Raw genomic sequence first — 18,238 nt, forward strand, 5'->3', positions numbered from 1 at the left:
AATTTGATCCGTTCAGGACACTGATGTGATAAAGACTAGTCCACTAGGAAAAAAGCAGCAGTTCTGGCGGGCTGCAGGGCCACAGCGGGAAGGCCTGAGACGCAGCTGTGTCCAGACCTGCAGCGAGCGCAGAGAAGAAACAAACACATCCATCAGACACAACAGATACACAAACAACACCTGCGCGCTGTAGGGAGCATGCAAGAGAGGTCAGAGTTCAACGTGACTTTCAGGACAGGCATGCATGGCATCATGTTTCTAATGCTAGAAACATACTGTACTCTACACAAACACGGACACAAATGGTTGGCCAACATATTTGCAAACATCTGGTCCCGTTGTTCAGACTCAGAGTTGGGGAAGGTGACATATGGTGAAAATATGACAACGGGTTGGTTATAATCAGGTCCCCGGTGCATCTACCAACCCAAAAAGCTTGTGGAAAAATGAGCACATCACTTTCTCTGTGACGTAAAAAGGAGATCTTATTATAATATTACAAGCACTTAATCAGCACATTTCCACCCACAGAAAATCATTGCTAACTGTTCTGTCTTTGGCTGCACAGACGAGCACAGAACACAGTTTAGAGCCCCATCTTAAAAGGAGAAAAGAGAGCAGTGGATTTATTTATTCTAGATTACACTGATTTATTATAAACATGTCCATTTATTTCCAAACTGTTTACCTTCACAGACATAACCAACTGCTTTTGTGTGTTTTTAACATAGACTTATAAAACATATTTGACAGTTTAAGCACAATAAGACATGAAAGAGAACTTAGTTTAGTACTCACATGCTGTGTGTAGCTTCTTTCTGTGCCTGGCTTCAGATGTCTGCGCTCAGAATACCCTACATTAGAAGTTAATATGGTTTAAGACATCAGTGTGATATACATAGCCCCTTTCACACTGCACTGCACACTGAGTGCCTTCTGTGTGAACGCAAACACGTCCCGGGATTGATTCCGGGATCGATCCAGGGTAAAGGACCTGGTAGCATTGTCAGCTTCAGTCCCGGAATGAGCTCTGTGTGAACAAAAGCCAGAACCAACGCCGTAAAGGGTGTTGTGTGCGACTCTTTTACCTGGTGTTTTGAAGGCAGATCAACGTTTGCAACTAAATAATATTTGCAAACTGTAATGAAGCAGAGATCAGGTAGTTCCTCACTATCCATGCTCAAGCTGAGATGGTTCGCCAGCTTTAGTGAAAGTTAACGTGCCAATCGTTTTCGACTCGTAAATTACACGTCACATCCTGAGGTCACATGTCATTACGGGACCTTCAAGGGTTGTGTGTGAACCTGTTTTTATACAGTCTATGGTGTGAACGCACGCACAGATTCCGGGAAATCACTGGCAGTGTGAATGAACCAAAATCCAATGATCAGGGAACAATTGTCGGGACACATTACCCGTGTATTATCCAGAATCTCAGTGTGAAAGGGGCTTATGTTGATAAAAACTAGATATGCATCGATCTGATATTCAGTATCGGTATTGGCTCTGATACTGGGATTTTCTGCTAATTCAAGTATCGGTCAGACGAGACCTATCCAAATCCTATATATTCTGTGTTATTATTAAACCCCACAAAAGGAACATAAACATTATAAAGCACTGTAAAGTTTTCATGCACTATATGCCAAGTGTTCAGAGGCTGTTCCATAGTTCAGTGTATCTGATATTTGAGCTCTAAAGACACAGTCCTATTTTGGAAAAGGGGGAAGGGAGCAGCAGCTCATTTGCATTTAAAGAGACATGCACAAAAATAGCCTATTTCTGTTTCCACTCAAATAAAAGACAAGGACCGAGAGGGCAAATTAAGGTTCTGTTACATCCAGTCTGTAGAAGGTGTGTGGGAAAGACCAGCTAGCCACAGCACAGTATTCCTGAATAGAAATAGTGCCCAGGACGTAGATTGCCTTCTAGTTGTGTGAGCCCGTAACTCACCTGGGGGTTCCACATCCACATTATTATAACATAACACGATCTCCTCCACAACCCAGTGCAAGAGATGGTGACAGGAGACAGGCTTTCCCTTGAAAGAGTCTGCCCACAAAAAAAAAATAACTAACTAATAAAGCATTCAGTTCACTCTCCCTATTTGCTGTAGTAAGAGTAACTAACAGAGCAGTCTTTAAAGAAAGCATGTTTAAGAGATTCTCTCAACAGGCTTGAACGGGGCTTTAGAGAGTGCATTCAAGACCATGGACAAATAGGTGGGACCAGCGGCTTTGATATTGGGTGTAACTGTCGTACTCCTCTCATAAATTGGCAAACGAGAGGATGCTGGCCTATAGTACCCAAGTCAAGTCCTGTATGACATGCAGAAATATCGGCCAAATAAACCTTAACCATGGAAAACCTTAACCTCGCTTTGTTCAGGAAGTGTTGCAAGAAACATAGCTAATTCAAAATTGAACATAATTTCTTTCTGCACACCATGCTTCGAACACTCCCCATTTGAGACTGTTTAAAGAGCATGTGGATGTGGCCCTCGAATTCTGAACTGTCTGAATGACCTTCAGAAGGTAAATCAGCTGCATTTACATTCAGCCTCTCACGGGGCATGCCCAAAGAGACAGCTTCAATGGGGAGGAGTGGAATATCTCCAGATAATCCCTGCGTGCTGGTAATAGCCATGGCAGGTCACAGAGCAGCTGTGCAATCTCTGCTACCCACAGTCTCCACGGCCATTATGGTGCCATTAGAATCATATGATCTCGCTCTCTTACCCTCCATAATGTCGGCTCGATTAGGCTTAACAGGGGAAATGTGTACAGTAGTGCATCTGGCCATTCGTGGGCTAGAGCATCCACAACCAATGGTCCATCGTCACCTGCTAGAAAGAAGAAAAATTGCACGATTTTACGCGATGTAAAGAGATCTGCGGCAGCTCAATTGAATCCATGCCATTTCATCGGAACCACCTGGGGATGAAGTCTCCTCTCCCCGTACACCAGGTTCCCTCAGGACAGCAAATCTTCATATTCCTGGAACATGCATAGCACACAACAGGAGGTTCACGCTGCCCCACGTTATCAGCTTCTTCGCTAACATGTAAAGTTTGCAAGATGCATAAGCCTCCCTGCCAAAACACCACTGAATTCAACCTTAGACCCAAGTATATTATTTCCCATAAATGGGTCAGACAGCTCTTGTTTATCTTGAAACCTACTCTCTCCAGGTGAGTCAGCAGTGTATTTGTATCAACCACTGCCCGAATGTGAATGTGTGAATGTGACATGACATACAGCCAAGTATGATGACCCATACTCAGAAAAAACTTTGGGAGTAACCAGACTCAGTAAGTCAGTTCTCCTCTGACCTTTGCAGTTCAATTCCAGGCTGCAACAAATGGAGTAAGATGGAGTAAGAGCCTCCTCTACACATTTGTTAAAAATTCTCTGAGCTAGGGAGAGGCCAAAGAGTATTTTCACATACTCGTATATATGGAGATCTTCTGAGGTGAACCAGACTCCCTGACGAGCATTTTGAAATTGTACTTTCTGAAGTGTTTGTTAAGGGCTCGTAAATCCAGAATGGGACGAAGACACCGCCACCCCCTACCAACCCCCTTTGGAATAACAAAATAAGTAAGAGCCATCTTTCCTTTCTTCTGTTGGGATTATTCCTGGATAGATATGACAGAGAACTTTTTATTTGTGTTGGAACAAACCCTGTGGATAGAGGAGGAGACACTGTTTCAGGGGGCACCTGGGGAACATGGGCCATATGACAGCATCCATTTGAACCTGAATGAATGTTAGAAAGAGAAGCCCAAGTATCGTGGACCTCAAAAACAGATGTTAAGATGTGCTAGATGACATCTCCTGGGCCCAAACACGACTCCAGAGCAAGACACCGATGAATAGTCTTCTTCTCACTGTAGGCTCCACCCACTGAAATTCACTCGCTTAACGGCCGACACTTGATCACGCTGAATGCGAGTGACGTGTTGCATCAAAAGCATATAGAAATGACATTCACTGTCAACATCTTGTCTACACTGGATACAGATGTGCGTTTGCTTTCTGACACAGTCGCGCTTGAGTCTGTATTCAGGACACATGCAGTGAAAGATCATTCGATTTGACACGTTTGGTGTAAACAGCTCATTCTCATCTTTGTACAGTTATCAGAAGGATCCCATTAAAATGGCTACAGTAGTTTATTTTTAATAGTCTCCCAGATCATGTCAGAGGATTGCTCGGAGCAGAGGATTTTGTTTTGTAAATGAGGCAGTGTCATGGAGTCACCAAAAAACATTTGTTAAATGATGAAGTGGTACTAGATCTGACTGCAGCTGCATCACAAACTGTAAGTAAATGGGGTTTTTTTGGGGGGGGGGGGGGTGTTTTTTCTATGCAGTGATGTATGCAATCATAACGGTGGCTAATCTTAACTTTATGAAGATGATGAGTAAACCTCTAGGAAACAAATTAAAATAATTTTTAAAAATACATGTCATGACCCCTTTCAGAGCACAACAACACACAAAACTGAGCTGGAAGTGTTTGCATTTATTAGCCTTAAAGCTGTGGTAGGTAACTTGACGCTCTAGCGGTTAATAAACAGAACTGCTTGCGTCTTGCGGAAGAACATCGTAGCCGGAACTACTTCTCTCTGTTTATGTTTATGAAGAATCACAAAGGTACTGGGTTACTCCGCCGCGGTACCCCCGAAGCAATCTAAAATAGTCCGAATATAAACACTTATTATAGGTGCACCCTAGTGATTCAGGACAAGCTAAGAACACGGTTTGGAAAATGGATTCATGGTGTACTCGCTTATTATATACATTTTTCTACATTTTGAAAACAAACAAAGTTACGGACCGCAGCCTTGATTGGTTGTTTCTTAACGGGAGCGGATGAATTTCTGCAAATGTCAATAGGAGCACTGGGAGGAGCCAGAGGAGCTTGATTTTTTCACAGATTATCTGTCTCATATTCTACTGTCAGGACATAATGACAGGTTTAACAAATATGTAAAAAATATATATTTACAAAAGTTACCTACTGCAGCTTTAATGCTGCAAGTCACCTGGAAATCCCAGCATCGGTCACAGAGTAAAGTCTTATTTTTGTAATAATGCAGAAATCCTTTGCTAATGAGACTGTGAAAGCAGACACGGGCTGATGGATTTATTTGAGCATGGAGTGCATATAGACGCCTGTGTTGTGGGATCTCTGTGGACGGATGGTTGTTATTTGCTCTTGTGTGAGTCTGTCAGCGGTGTAACTAGAGCTGGACGCAGGGCAGGATCACTTCAAAGACACAAGGACAGAAGAACACTGTTCCCTCGGGTCACCAACTAACAAAGATCTACTGTTCAATAATCATGCTGCTTTACAAGAATAAAACACGCATACCGTATGACATAACACAAATCAACTAAAAAAAGTCACTTTACACCACAATTCAGTAGTCTAAACCAAACAGAGCAGTGAATCTGATTACCACGACAGGGATTTGTGTAAATATCGGTTTACTGAGAGTCTGGGACTAGTTTTCACATGAGAAACATATCTGATTACCAAAGAGTACACACAGTTTCTCTTAAAGCAGTCTGTATGTTGGTTTCATTTTTTTCATGTTGTCATAGTTTAGTAATAACTGTAGACTAAACTTCTAGTTTAGAGATCTAGTGTATTGTCCATAAATTTAAGGTTGGTGAAAGTCACGTTTTAAATGTTATGCATTTTACAATTTATGAATTAACCCTAACCTCACAGAGTAACAACATGCTTGTCTTTGTGTTGAACTGTATTTTCTTGTTCAAAAGATTTTGGAGCCAACACTAAAAATTGTCTAGTCGGATATATTCATATATTAGCACTTTACACAAAACAGATTGTTTCAAAGCGTCCTCATGAATAAAGAGGAAAATAGCAGTGTTAATATTGTTAACTAAATTCAGCAACTGTGAAAATAATTCAATTTCAGCTGTAAGCAGCTCTACAGAAGACACTAGTGATTATTCAGCACAGTTTAGTTCATTAACTTTCATCGATTCATGAAATGAACCAGCACTAAACTGACTTGAGCTGAACAATGACAATGTTGCAAAGTTAGTGTCATTATCCAGATCTGTTCAGTTCTCATCAAACAGTGTCAGTGCAAGGTAATATAATAATTTCATGAATGAGAAATGTTTCCTGCAGTAAGACTATTGCAGGTCTCCCAGTTTTAAAGCACTCACCGGAGGGACTCTTCTGTTGCTGCCATCAGTTTCAGAAACGAAAGAAAAGAGCTCCACTTTACTGATTAATGACCTACAGATGGAGAAATATGAAACGTAATAAACATGAGCTCATAGCTGGTTATTGTGGTGACTCACTGTTTTGGGATGACACTGTCAGCTTATAAAGTAACATTAACCAAGCTTCATTTACATTTACAGCCCACATGTGAGTCATTAACATATTCTCCTCAGAATGCAAATTACTTGTTATCAGGTGATCACCTTGCTAGAGATGTGCCCAGAGCTGTTTTAGTCACTCCCTGTTTGTCACCGTTGGCAGTGACATCTAGAGGCTGCTGGGATACATCTGTAGAGACATTTATATCACCGTAAGTTCAGTGGGAGAAAACTTCTTATCATTAACAGGAACACTAAAATGGACCACACAGACAGTGAATGACACTGATTGTCAATCTGAACCAAGCCAGCTCAAAAAAGGTCAATGACTGCTGTAGTTATGGACACTTTTACTGTTAGTAACATTGAAAAATGACCTTTCTTATAAAGCTGTAAGCAAGTTATCAACAGAGTCCAACAGACTGCTGCAGGCATGAAGTATTTTAATAGGCCAAAAACAAGCATTTTAGTTCTCGGGTTCCCTCGGCCCGGCTGATTTTTCAAATGGGTTTTTTAGATTAAATTGCTTAAATAAGGTCTGTGTTGACACAAGCTCAAGATACTGTAATGATTCATTCTACAACATATTATAAACACACCTTTGCTTTTGTAAAAGCTGTTACTTCTCTTGAAAACACAGTTGAAAAGTATCTAAATGTTACTTCAGAGGCAGTCGGTGACATTAAACTCACTAGTCACTTTCACAGCATCACTGTATTTATAATCATGCTCTTGCCAAATATCCAAACTAAAACACTCAGGGAATAAAAGTATTTAGGGTGTTTGGTGCAGGAACCAGTGTGATGTTAAAGGTGCAACAGGTGATTGTCTTCAGAAACATTTTTTGTTATACTGGTTGAAAGTCTCTTCACATCCCGATAGCAATCATTAAGTTAAGTGGTTTAAATTCATTTATCTGTATTTATACATTCTGTGGAAGGCATAGAATCAAGCTCTGAGCGTTTAGCGCTTTCCTACTAGCCTGTCAGCGTATGTATCTGCACACCTCTGTTCGCTTCGCACAGACAGAATACATCATTAGCGCATTGTGCAGACAGAGCTAGAATAGCAGACATCATCAACAACCCGGTCTTCATTCCTGGTATTGTAGTACTTTTTAAGTTTTCTCACTGGTTAATGACACATGATGTAGCCCAGCGCACATATTTTGCATGTCTCTCTTATAGTTAACACACCCGATTCAGATGACCAACGCGAGCTACGTGAATGAACTGTGTTCCAGTCGATATGATCCCTGCACCGTGTTCATTGCTCCCGACTCCCTGAGCAGGGGTTTATTTCACTTCAAAACATGGACTGGAATTGGGAACTGCTTACTAGTCTATTGTAGTCATGTTGTCTCTGGTATTCTTGTCTGTGAGCATAAATGTGTTCAGGGGCCGTGGCTTTGGACAGCGATGGCAGGGAGGGTGGATGTTCGCTTTCAGTGCTATCAGGCTAATGTTAGCATTTTCCAAAATCTCCTATTGCACCTCTAACTTCAGTAACACTTTATTTTAAGGATCAAGGACCTGTGATACTTTTTTCTTTGATTATTTGATGAATAAAACGAACAGCATTTATTCAAATCATAATTTTTCCTAAAGTATAACTTAGTCCTTACTGTCCTTTACATTTAAAACATCCTTGCTGAATAAAAATAATTAAAAAAAATAAAATAAAAAAGGAAAGAAAAAATTTACTGACCCCAAACTTTAAAGAGTATATTGTAACCAATAATATATATATTGAAGTTTTATTTATCAAAGAATCCTGAAATAAAGTCTGAAATCACAGGCTCCAGACATGAAGCAGCACAACAGTTTCCAGCACTGATAATAAATCAGCATATTGGACTGATTTCTGAAGGATACGTGACACTGAAGACTGGAGTCATGCTGAAACTGAGCAATGATCACAGTAATAAATTACATTTTAAAGTATATTAAATTAAAAAAAAAACATTATTTGAAATTGAAATAATATTTCACAAAATTACAGTTTGTTTCCCTGTGTTTTGATCAAATATATACAGCATTGATCAGCACAAGAGACTTCTTTAAAAAACATGGAAAATCTTACTGATCCCAAACTTTTGAACGGCAGCATAACTCACTAAATCATAACGTGAAAATTTATTACATTTCTGAAAATCACAGATTTTCAATACTTAATGAACTGTACGGCTTTTTCGTAGCCTGTCCAACACTTAAAGCGATACATGACACATCTGAAGAAAACCCCGTCAAACACCAGCAGGCCTACACCAAACGTCATTACACTAAAGCACAGAAGACCTTGTAATGGAAACACGTCAACCATCTGGGAGTGACTCTAGGTGTGCAGTCTGCTTTGGGATTGTGAACACTAGAGATTCAAGATTAATGTTTGGAAATCTCACATTGGTAAGGCTCTTGTCTACAGCGGGTGTGTTCAGTGCACAATGCATCACTGCTTCTATTTGTTTAAGTTTTGATGTAACACAAATTCATTTGAGGAGTTAAACAAGCACAGAAATAAACCTCTGTATTTTAGTGAATAAGCTCTTAATGCATGGTTTCTCCTAATGGATCATCAGTGAGCGTTTGAAACTTCTGTAATAGTTTCAAATGGATCTCAAAATCATACAGTCATTGTTGGAAAGGGAACAAATACATAAAAATGCTGTAAAACTAAAGAATTTGTGGGAGCTGAAGGATTTTTCTGAAGAACAGCTGAAAGTTTACCTCTTTAGGACAAACAATGGACTCATGAACAACTATCACTAAACACAAACACACAGCTGTGGATCATTCAGCTAACAACACAGTATTAAGAGTCAAGTGATTTTTTATAGAACTATTATTTTATCTTGTGGACTATATGTTAACTACATCTTTTGTGAAATATCTTATTCAGGTCATTACTAAATAAAAAATAACATGCATTTTGTATGATCCCTCTGGTAATAAAATGAACATTTTGCAGAAGGGAGACTTTTGACCACAACTGTATAAATACTTTGGATATACTTAATTTTAAGGTGTCCATGTTAAAGTGTAATTATACATTTAAGTACCGAGTAATATTAATTAGCTACATGCACTTACTATAGGGTTAGAATTAGGGTTTGGTTTAGGATTACCTTTATCTAATTATGTATAATGTTTTGTTATTATAATAGTAAGTACATGTAACATAAGGATGCTTTAAAATAAAGGGTTACCAATACTTTAATATATTTATTAAATATTAGATTATTACATTTTATAAATGGTCCACACATTTAATTATTAACTGTATTCATTTTTATTAATTATTCATTTTTTGAGCATACGATGTTGGATTGTGTATTTCTTTAAAATGTATTTGTTAAAAAAACTTTATTTTACCTCAGCTTAATAATATATGAATATAGAATATTTATACAACTTTAAGATTAGAAACAGCTAAGAAACAACAACTTTGTTCTCCAAACTTCTGAATTTGGCAAGAAATGAACATAAACCCAGTCCCAGCTCAGACATGTGGAAAACATCTTGCACTATGAAACAGAGGGTTTATAAGACCATTTCTGTTTTTTGGGCAGTAACTCCTAATTAAAGAGGTCATTGGTGAGATCAGCATGAAAAGAGAAGTGGAAAAATTAACAGAATCTGGAAAAAGATCAAGCTGACATCAATCTGGAAAACCACAACACCTGAACTGAGACAAAACTCCAGTTTAAGCATAAGCTTTCCGAAAAACAGAGAAATCTCTGCTTAAGCATTAACAGACGAGCTGTATCCTGTATGTCTAGCAGACTGAAACTTGACTTAACGCATGACTAAATAACACTTGTGCTGTATCTGTCATGTGTTAAGTCAAGTTTCAGTCTAGACGTACAGGATACAGGTCGTCTGTTAATGCTGAACCAGAGATTTCATTTGTTTCCACTCGAACCGCTCCTTTACCAGTGAGATGTGACTCTAAATTACCACAGAACTTCAATGCCATAAAAACCCCTCAAGAGAAAGGTTGTGTTGCTTCCCTGATGATCAGTGGCTGTCTGTCTGTAGGGCAGTAGATATGCTATTTGTAGATTTGTGTATGAATTCTTCAACTGTAACGAAATGACTGATCATTGTCATTTGTTTTACAGATTTATTATAATTCTTATGACTATTTCTTCTAAAATGGTAAGTAATAAAAAAAATTGAAACTCATTTGACTGGAAGTATAAGGCACAGAACCTTTTTAATTTAAAGGGATACTCCATTCCAAAATTAAAATGGTATCATTAATCACTTACCCCCATGTCGTTTCAAACCCATAAAAGCTTTGTTTGTCTTCAGAAAACAACTGAAGATATTTGGGATGAAAACCAGGAGGCTTAAATAACATGGTCGAGGTCCAGAACAATATGAAAAACATCATCAGAACAGTCCATCTGCCGTCAGTGGGTTAACCGTGGTGCGGAGAGACACAGAGGAGACCAATTGTTGAATAAAGTCATTATTTTCTTTGCATACAAAAAGTATTCTTGTCACTGCATTGCATTACAGTTAGCATGTCAAACTAATGTTCATTTTGGGGTGGAGTATCACTTTAACTTCAATATTTAGTATTTAATATTTAAGCAGTAGCTGGACTCACAGGGTGTTTGACTGGTGAAGGAGAGGAAAGAAACTCCCGGTTTAACTGTCCATTTTCTCTCTTCAGATCCAGGGCAGAAAACATCTGAGCTCTGGACACTTACAGCTCTGTACAGCTCTGCTCTGTCAGATACCTGAGGACATTCAAAACTGGATAACTTTCAATTAAAAAAATTAGATAAGGAATTAAATTGTGTGTGTGTGTGTGTGTGTGTATATATATATATATATATATATATATATATATATATATATATATATATATATATATATATATATATTCAAATTAAAATCATCAACAAAAAACCTTCAAAAACTAAGTTTTTTTTCTGTGTACTTTTCATGTATACTTTTCAGAAAATATGTTATGAATATATAAATCTATTTAATATATCATCAACACACACACATATATATTATGTAAAAAAAAAAATTCATTTTGGATGCGATTAATCATGATTAATGGTTTCACAGCAATATAATATGTTAGCCTGGACAACAAGACCAGTCATATGGGTAATTTCTTTCTTTTTTTTTTTTTTTTTGAGATTTATACATAATCTGAAAGCAGAATAAATCAAATTTTCATTGATGTATGGTTTGTTATGAGATACAACTATTTGAAAATCTGGAATCTGAGGGACCAAAAAAACTAAATATTGAGAAAATCATCTTTAAAGTTGTCCAAATTAAGTTCTAAGCAATGCATATTACTTTTTTTTTTTTTTTTTGGAATCAAATTTTTTAATCAAAGTTTTGATATATTTATTTAGGAAATTTAAAAAAATATCATCATTTATCTTTACTTAATATCCTAATGATTTTTGGCATAAAAGAAAAATCAATCATTTTGACCCATACAATGTATTGATGGCTATTGCTACATATATACCCCAATAAATATTACATTTAACAATAATATTAATTTGAATACACTTTAAAAAATCAATAAATAAGATATTAATAAATATCTTAAAATGTAGTAAGAACAATAAAATGCTCTGAAAACAATGTTCGGAGCAAATCCAAATATTGGAAGTAAAAAGCTTAATCACAGCAGATCCCCTTCACTTGAACATGTTCAGTCCTCTAGAAGAAAGGTTACAGGACATAACATCCGCTTGATGAATGTGAAATCCATGTACAAACATTAGTGTAAACACATAAATCCATTATATATGCCCATAAGATATGGTTACAGTGTGTGTGTGTGTGTGTGTAAGCTACAAAAGATCTCAGACGCAGTTGGGGTTTGGTTTGTGAACGCATGACTAATGCAACCTTCACTGTCAGATGAAATAAATCACCTGTCACATAACTGGCTATACTTATACTGTCTGTAAACACTTTTAGCTATTAATCAAGTGAACATAGACATTTGAAAAGATTTTGAGCCTTTACATAAATGCCATATACATTTTTAAATATCCACAGGCTCATTTCTGTAAAATAACCTGAAGATAAAGAGCTATATATACAAAACACTGGGCAGTTTTTCTCCACAAAATAACAATATTTAACTGATTTATATTGTAAAGCTGAACATAACCTGAAAAATGTGCTGCATAATAAATTATCTGAAATCCTGAATTTTATCATAAGCACTTCCAGTAATTACAGAATATTTAACCTGAAAATGAAACTAATGGCACTTCTGAATAAAAAACAAAACAAGTCTTCAAACTGTATACTTGAACTGTTAAAACATTTACATTTTTTATATCTATTCATTTCATTTTTTATCTACGGACCCAGGGATGTTCTGAGAACATCAAGTAGAAACCAATCAAAAGGTGCATTCACACCATGTTGAAATTATTTGATTCCAACTTAAAGCATTCACATCCTTGAAAAAAACGTATACTTCTCTCTGCTGCACAGGCAGAATGTGCTCCCATATACTTTCCATTTTAATTAAAAATTGACTTCAATAGTTGCTTGTTCATATGGTACTGAACTCAAGATTTGAAAGCTTTTTTTATATTTAAAATGATCCACAGACCATGTGTTTACAGTCCATGACTGGATTTTATTTCAACTATATACAGTGTAGCATGGCATGTCAAAAAATAATGAAATCCCGTCTGCTCATTCTCTTTAAAACAATTATTTTCTCTTTCCTCTCAGTGGTCTTCTAGTCCATAAACACACTGATATGACAGCTCTGCGGCCCATGACATCTGCAATTGAAGATTTGCTGCTGTTTATTTTATTAGTACTAGTAATATTTCTGTATTGGATGCTGCATAATAAGCAGGGAGTTGGAGAATTTCACCTCACACTGGAAAATCAGGATGGATTACATTTTGATTCAGACAATTTAGGGAATATTATTTGGACCTGATTTATAAAACTGGTTATGCTGTGAACCGTGTCAGAATTTGCTTTGCTTTCTCTGCGTATAAATGTAAGGTGAAATCATCATCCCCTGAATTTACCAACTGAACTATTAGATTCAAACTAATGATTTATCTGCTGCTGATCCATCAGTGTCTCTGCTCTGCTGATTAAAAGTACAGTTAACCTTTAGTTAAGCTGCGGTTCGCTCATCCTCATGTCATTACACACCAGCATGCTGTTATTCATTCAGTGGAAGACAAACGTTGTAGTTTGAACTATTTTTATGCAGCTCTTTTCAAAACTCGTCCTTTGTGTTGCACAGAAAAATAACATCATCTGTTTAAAATGCCGTAAGGGTGAATAAATGAGGCCAGTTTCCATTTTTAGGTGAACTAGTGTTTGAATTGCAAATCGTCTGTTAGTCTAATCAACAGTCTGTTCATTCAGTCAACATTAATGGCCTATTCAAAATAAATTATTTTGCTGGTCCTGTCCCTTCTATGCGGAGATATAATCAGCCTCGTCACTCTTGTCCGAATCCCTCAGTTTCTTCGATAGCGAACAGAAGTTTTTCTCGGAGCTGCTCCAGGTTCTTATAGGGTGGCAGATCCAGACGATTAAAGCTGAAATCGTAAAGCAGGAGCAACAAATAAGTACAAACACACTTCTGTGAAAAGAGTCATTTTGTACTTGTCTTTCAGATTCAGCGCCTCACCAGGTGTGACTTCTAGGCAGCCAGGTTTCCTTCCCCACTTTGTCTATGCAGAACTTTTGTGGCCCGTTACTTCCTAAACAACATGATCATCAAAAGAGGAACTATTAAAACGATTTACACTTCCCAACACCAAATATGTACAGCGAGGACAGAACTCAGGTCACATGTGAACATCTCTGGCTTTCATCTACACAAGATAATTGTCTTTTATTACTTTGTGCTTGTTGCCCGTGTATCCTACCTCTCTCATTCGGCACAAATCCAAATATTCCATAATATTTGCATATTTTCAATGTTTCTGAATGCGAAACTATTATTTATTATGTAAATTATAGGTTATGAGCTTCAGTCGCATTCCAACACTGACACATAGGCTGATTTATTTTGATAAAGCAACAACAAAACGGTCAAGTTATCAATGCTGGAACTGATATGTTTTGTGTCAGTGTGCGTGTACGTGTGCTGGCACGATCACTTTAACGGTTTCTTTTTACCAGCAACATCAACTTTAAACAATTCTTCATTTATTGTCTAATTAATAATGCATCATTGTAAAATATCTACTTTTATTTGAGTATACTTACAATAAAAACAAAACATTGTGCTTTTGTAAAATAAACAAATAAAATTTTGCTTTCTGCCTTTGAGTTTCCTTTCTGTGAACAAAATTATATGTATAATATAATATAAAGCTTTATCTCTATAAAATATATAGCATTAAGTAATATCATACTGTAGTGTCTGACACATGGATATTTTGTGTATGTGGTACATTATAACTGATATTACTCTACCTATCAGTTCTGCAAAGCCTCCGACCGGCAGGCGACAAGTTCCTGTGACAAACTGCAGGAGGCGAATTCTCTTCTCATTGTCCATTTCCTTTACCACCTGTGTGAAATATATAGTGTATATTAAAAAGACAGAGACAGGAGCAGTAGCTGTGAGTGCATAAAAACAGCTGAGACTGAAGGTGTGAATTACCTGCCAGAACCAGTGGATCTGCTTGCTGTTTTTGGTATAATGCCGATAGATGGTGCTCTTCTGCCAGTCGTTCAGATCGATTTCCTGCATCCCACACAACATGAGCTGGAGCAAGAAACAAATCACACACCATCAACCTCATAACCTGATAAAGATAACATCAGTACGCCTAAAACAAGTCCAAACTTAACCACACTGCCCAAAACCAGGTCATTCACATCATTTCCTCAACGTTTGTGTCTCTATATAGACATGGTTTTTTTAATGACACTTAATGTCAGATTGCTAAAAATACTTAAACACCCACCTCCAGCTCTTTCTCATCAAAATAACGCAACCATTCCAGAGGCACAACTTCATTGAACCCATCCAGGAAGGCTTTCGTTTGCTCCTCCACCCCGCGTGTGAAGCGCCAATCAGTGAGCAGACTGCAGGAAAAACACGCAACACGTTTAAAATCACTGGTAAAGGAACGATCCGTTTTAAAGGGGTCATGAACTGAGAAACCACATTGCCTTGATCTTTTGACATTAGAGGCCATTGTACTATTAAAAAAATCCTGTAAGTTTCAGAACTCAAAAGTTTCTCATTAAGCCCCGTTCGCACCAAGAACAATAACTATTAACAATGATATTAGCGTCCACATTTAGACAAAAACAGCTTTTATTGAAGGCAGTCTGCCAAATCGACAGCTTGTTCTACTATATGATGTAACAGTGTGGATAACTACCACCTCCACAGAAGATCAACACCTGTTACGTGTGAGTAACTGTTCTCATTACATTATTACTATTTCTGTCTGTTAAACAGATCATTGGATATGTATTGATATGCATTTTTGACATCTGTGAAGGATGTATGCTGTCAAACATACACAACTATTAGCCAATCATATCACTGAGTGTTTACTTCCGAGTCTACAATCCTCCACATCTTCTCAAATAGAGCATTCTGATGAGTGGAGTTATAAACAGGACAAAAATATATTATTAATTCAAAACTATGTTTTTTTTTTTTAATTTAAAAATCTTGATAACATTATAAAGGGACCTAAGAGGCACAGAGACAGTTCATGAACCCTTTAAAAGACACAAGAAAAGTTGAACAAAGGTGGTTAAATGTGTGGAGTTTCTGCAGCACTAGCAGCACCAGACAGAGTTGCAAAAATAATGACTATTATCAAACAGGTTTCTCAAACAGACTCTTATACTGGAGTTGCATACTGAACTGGAATTAGATAAGCATTATAACATAAAAAAAAACACTTCTCACTGGATAAAGGCATCTGATTAATTGACCAGTGATACTGGTATCATGGGGCAGCTGTACCTAATATACTCCTCCTTGTTGTCCTGCGTGACGAGTTCATTTTCTCCATCGTTCTTCAGCTGGTGTGTTGTCACCTTGCCCAAAATCTCCATGTCCTGAGCGAAGTACAGCTCCACGCCACACTCTTCCAGATCGTTCTCTCTGTGAAAGCACATCAGCATCAGAGTCGTGATTGTCACAGAACTGTTTTGATTGATGTTGAGTACAGTGAGTGCAGTCTGCAGTCTTGATACTCACTTGACCCACATGATGGAGTTGTAAAACTCAGGGTCGATGGACTCCAGGTCTTTCAGGGTGGGTTTCTTGTTAAGCATGCGCTTGTAGAACGGCAGAGTGAAGCCTGTGTCAATGAACTTCCCATGATACAATGCCTGCAGAGAGACGATCACAGGTCAAAGGTCATAAAACACATAATAGTAGTTCAAGTCTTTTCTTCCCCTATTGTGATATATGTCAGGATGATGGAGAAGAAGGGATTAAGACATGTTTGGTTATTAGACAAGCTTTTGTCCAGTCTTTTCTTCATACACACGTGCATCCCAATGAATTAGAATGTCGTGGAAAGGTTCATTAATTTCAGTAATTCAACTCAAATTGTGAAATTTGTGTATTAAATAAATTAAATGCACACAGACTGAAGTAGTTTAATTATTTGGTTCTTCTAATTTGTGGTAATTTTAGCTCACATTTAACAAAAACCCACCAACAAATTAGAATACTTCACAAGACCAATAATAATAATAAAAAAAAATGTAGTGAATTGTTGGCCTTCTGGAAAGTATGTTTATTTACTGTACATGTACTCAATGCTTGGTAGGGGCTCCTTTTGATTTAATTACTGCCTCAATTCAGCGTGGCATGGAGGTGATCAGTTTGTGGCACTGCTGAGGTGGTCATTTAACCAACTTTTGGTGCTTTTGGCAGTGTGGGCAGGTGCTAAATCCTGCTGGAAAATGAAATCAGCATCTTTTCTATACACACACACACATATATATATATTGAATTTTTCAGAACAACAAAGACAAACACTCAATATAAAAACAAAAATTAATAATAATCTAGAGAAAAAATAAATAAATACAAAAACACCAGCACAAAATCCCTCACAGTACTAACAAGTTTAGTATAGTATATAATATGTTATAAATAACAGAACTTTATGTCATGATACAGACATAGGACAAAGTCTTAGGTCCAGTAAGCAAAGTTGTGTAACCCCAAAACTTAGAAAATAAATGTGCGCTGCTAACAACAATACCAGTTCTCCACCTTGATAGCCAACAAGTGCAGGGTGGGTGGACAGTCAGTCAATTGAGACTGCATCCAGCTGCAAAGATTTAACACGCTCGAAAAAGGGAAACCAAATTTTTTTAAATTTAACCATGGAGCCATGAAGGCAATGTTTATTTTTTTCAAATTTAACAAAAAATAAGGCATCTTTTATCCACAGAGTATGAGAAGGAGCATGAGGACCCTTCTAGTTCATCAAAATACAACGTCTCGCTAGTAGTTTAAGAAAAGCTAACAACTCAGCAAAATGAGACGCCAAAGAGTAACCAGGAGGTAGAACTCCAAACAAGCCAATTAGTGGAGAGGGATGGATAGTAACAGAAGTGATAGCTGAAAGCCAGTCAAAAACAGACTCCCAGAAAAGAGATAAAGCAGGACAGGTCCAGAACATATGAGTTAGATTAGCTGGTCCTAAATGACACTTGTCGCAGCTTGGATCAATGTCAGGGAACATGCGGGCTAACTTACTTTTAGACCAGTGTACTCTGTGGACTACTTTACACTGTAAAACCCTGTGGCGAGCACAAACGGATGATGAGTGAACACGTTTCAAAATTGACTGACATGTCTCTGTCTCTATCTCTATAGACGGTTTCATCG

At 37.4% G+C, this 18,238-nt stretch overlaps 1 protein-coding gene across 3 annotated transcripts in view; it reads right to left on the reverse strand.

Annotated features, from left to right (window-relative positions):
- Positions 1-12,988: 12,988 nt before the first annotated feature.
- LOC128014347 (NEDD4-like E3 ubiquitin-protein ligase WWP2) overlaps positions 12,989-18,238 on the reverse strand; it is a 41,810-nt gene continuing 36,560 nt past the window's right edge. For all 3 annotated transcript variants that reach the window (XM_052597855.1, XM_052597856.1, XM_052597857.1), the window contains 7 exons: positions 16,586-16,719; positions 16,349-16,489; positions 15,327-15,447; positions 15,020-15,124; positions 14,830-14,926; positions 14,036-14,108; positions 12,989-13,943 (listed from right to left, as the gene is read on the reverse strand). In XM_052597855.1, the coding sequence (XP_052453815.1) occupies positions 13,844-13,943; positions 14,036-14,108; positions 14,830-14,926; positions 15,020-15,124; positions 15,327-15,447; positions 16,349-16,489; positions 16,586-16,719 (771 nt within the window). In that variant the 3' untranslated portion in view covers positions 12,989-13,843. The remainder of the gene's footprint in view (positions 13,944-14,035; positions 14,109-14,829; positions 14,927-15,019; positions 15,125-15,326; positions 15,448-16,348; positions 16,490-16,585; positions 16,720-18,238) is intronic.

The sequence above is a fragment of the Carassius gibelio genome, chromosome B25 (genome assembly GCF_023724105.1).
Source record: "Carassius gibelio isolate Cgi1373 ecotype wild population from Czech Republic chromosome B25, carGib1.2-hapl.c, whole genome shotgun sequence".
Classification (NCBI taxonomy): Eukaryota; Metazoa; Chordata; class Actinopteri; order Cypriniformes; family Cyprinidae; genus Carassius; species Carassius gibelio.